Genomic DNA, 3,259 nt, shown 5'->3' with positions numbered 1-3,259 from the left:
GCCTAAATAACATACACATTTTTTTTTTAAGTATCGGAAAAAAATCATAAAAAATCTAAAAACACATTTTTCTTAGCTAATTAAAGCAGGTGACACATGGTTTCACAGGACAGCAATTACATTTGGGGGTTTATGGTTGCGTGTAATTTGTAATGCAAATCATGCATTTGAAAAAAAATGAAAGAAAATATATGATGGGATATTGCAGTAGATGTTTTCTTCATTTTACGACACTAAAGCAAGGAACAAGATAAAAAAAACATTTTTTAAAGCATGTTGAAGTCCAATTTATATTTGCAATCATAGCAACTTGGTGTTTGAACACTGCATAAATGTAGTTAATGTGAGCATGAAAAGTGTAAAAGAGCCTTCATAAAGTGCTGGACCACAATCTGCCAGAACAGCTTCAATGCGCCTCAACTACAAGTTTCATGATTTCAACTGGAGGACTGGACACCAATCCTCAAGATATTCCCTCCTTCTGTCTTTTATGATTGCTTGATGAGGTGTTCAAGTGGGTTGAGATGTGGTGGCTGTAATATCTGTAGCATTCCACTAACATCAAGATATTAATCAAACCATTCAGTGCACCCCCATTCCCTATATGGAAGCATCAACATTTACTAAGTTTTCTCCTCATTCGCATGTTTTGCTTTTAATTTTTCATCTTTATATTTGTCAATATATATGCAGTTCAACATGGTTCACCTTTCAGTTCAATAAAGAATAGTTATAAAATGTTACTTACAACGCTCGATGCGGTCCTCAGGGCTGGAGGAGGTCTCTCGATCAGACAGGAGGCCAGACACGGCGAAGATCTTTTTCCCGCTGTCCTCCACTGCCTTCAAGGCGCTGCTGGGCGAGCCTCCAGGAGGGATCTGGCCACCACCAAAGTCATATTCTTTCCCCTCAGCATCAGAGTACCGCAGGTGGGGTGAAGAATCTGCATCCAGGCAGCCCTTGAGGCGCTTGGCTGGAGTGAAAGCAGACTGATACCCGCCTGGTACCCCATCCCGATCTTCTTGAGGAGAAGCGAAGGGCCTGAAGGCGCCAACGCCGCTGTGATTCAGCATGCTGATTGGCGAGCAGTCTAGGTTAGGTGGGGCAAACTGATGATGGAGGTGGAGGAGGGATGGAGGAAAGTCCCTGTTGGGGAATCCTGGTGGCACAGCACCTTGGCGGTGGTACATTGATGCAAAAGTGTACGAACCATTGTTAAATGGCAAATGGACATCTTTATCCACAGAAACTGGGACACCGAATGGGCGTGGTTGCTGGCAGGGAATGGAAGCATCGCGAGAAGCTTCAGCAGTGGAGGCCAGGACCATGAGTGCTGGGGAGGCCAGGGGATTTGGCAAGTAGGATGAGCTCTCCATTTTGAAGGCTGCCCTGTGGAGGTCCATGTCTGGACAGAAGGTTGTGAGGATGATTCCTCCTCAGTGAGACTGGAGACAATGTCCAAGACCCTTTGAAAGGGTCTGAGGGAGTGAGGGTATTTGGGTTGGTGTAGGCTTTTTAAGGAAAGGGGCTTTGAAAAGAGTCCTGAATAGGGCAGGACAATATAATTGGAAAATTGTGTCAGCTAATGTTGGTTCAGATTAGCTTGAACTCAGTTCATTTCTTTTCAGTGGAACTAAATTTGATTCATCTGTCTCCAGCCAAATTCACTTTAGCTGAGATCAGTCCAGGTAAGTGCCGTTGTGTCTGTTCAGTCCTTCAGACTTCACAGTTTGATCAGTTCAGTCCTGATAAATACAATAAATGCTCAAAGTTGAGTTGTTCTCTCGGGGTAAAAATAGTAAAGGCCTCCCTCTTGGAGAGTTTGTTGGAAGTTTTGCAGAAGCCGGAGGGTCCTGGGAGGGTGGACATCCGTAGGTCCTCAAAGCTGGTTCCTCATCTTCTTGTCGCCAAACTGTGGGAACACAAAACATAAACATTAGATTTCAATCTGGTTTGTATGGAGTGCTGCAGTTTTGTTTCAGTTTCTCAGATAGTTCCATATAACCATAGTCTTACAACAAAAGCATCAATGTGTTCTTGCTCTCAACTGGTTTCTGTGATGCAAGTGGCAAGGACTGTCCTGACCAGACAGTGCAATTCGACCTCTTAACCAAACTCTACCATAAAACCTGTTTAGACTTGACACATGATGGGTAAAGATAATTACATATCACTTATTTAGAAGATTTGCAGTCAGATGAGACCTGCACTTTGACAGAATTTTATTTCACAGGTCCTCTGAGGCTTATACTGTTTTGGACAGCCCTAAAAAGAAAGATCCTATTTGTGCCGACAGGAGAGCTTAGAATCAGCCTTTGAGATGTCTCTTAATGTCCTTAATATAAATTCAAATTCTTTCCCACAGCCCATCCTGTTTATCTTAGATCTCCTCATCTTTTCTTAATGATAGGTACTTTCAGAGACAAGAGGTGTGCAGCTTTTTCAACAGACAAAGATCAATGTCTTGCCCTCAATCTGGAGAGGAAAGGAGGGGAGCTGAGTGGAACATTTTTAATAAAGGAGCCACTGGAAGCCAAGGCTTGAAGTCAAATCCTTTGGGGACAGTATTCTTAAGCGGACACTGTTGTTGAAGCCACAAATTCAAAACCTCTTGAGAAAAAGTGTCCTCAAGTTGACACTGTTGATCAAATCCTGTAAATCCATGCCCTTTGACAAAAAGCCAAGAACTATTTCAACCCCCAAAACTTCTCTTATGTTCACCCCCCCCACCCCTTTTCTTCCTGCTCTGTAAAAAAAAAAAAACTTCTCCAAACTGTTTCCACATCACATTCCATTCCGATCTCTGCAGCCCTCCACGTCTCATCTCTTTCCAAATGTCCCGTCCTTGTCCTCTGTCCTCCTAATCTGTCCCCCTCTTCCCACCATCCTCATCTCCTCCTCTCATCTCTCTAGCACTATCTCTCTTCCCTCCCTCCCTCATCTCAGATCTTGGTCTAAGCCGCTTATTCCTACCATCTCCCAGGATCTTATTGGACCAGAACCACTTGTCTAAAGATAAGGACACACACACACACACACACACACACATATACACACACTTCTACCACTCATACACACACACATCTGATAAGAGGCTATGTGGCTCAATGTTCAGCTCGACACCCGACTCGGTGGGGCGCACACACTCCACATTCTTGCAGGCTATGCTACCCTCATCCCTATCTCTCTATCTAACCACTTTTAATTCCCCCAATTTTTTACTATCTGTCCTCCCTTTATTTTTACATCTCTCCTGTCA

General features: G+C 43.6%; 1 protein-coding gene across 2 annotated transcripts in view; it reads right to left on the bottom strand.

Moving 5' to 3' along the window:
- The window catches only part of rnf220a (ring finger protein 220a), a 164,601-nt gene extending 163,198 nt beyond the window's left edge, over positions 1 to 1,403 (bottom strand). For both annotated transcript variants that reach the window (XM_062428403.1, XM_062428404.1), the window contains exon 1: positions 749 to 1,403. In XM_062428403.1, coding sequence (XP_062284387.1) covers positions 749 to 1,403 — 655 coding nt within the window. The remainder of the gene's footprint in view (positions 1 to 748) is intronic.
- Positions 1,404 to 3,259: the final 1,856 nt, after the last annotated feature.

Source organism: Scomber scombrus, chromosome 11 (assembly GCF_963691925.1).
Source record: "Scomber scombrus chromosome 11, fScoSco1.1, whole genome shotgun sequence".
NCBI lineage: Eukaryota > Metazoa > Chordata > Actinopteri > Scombriformes > Scombridae > Scomber > Scomber scombrus.
The sequence above is the reverse complement of the archived record's forward strand: the minus strand, read 5'-3'. Positions and strand labels throughout refer to the sequence as shown.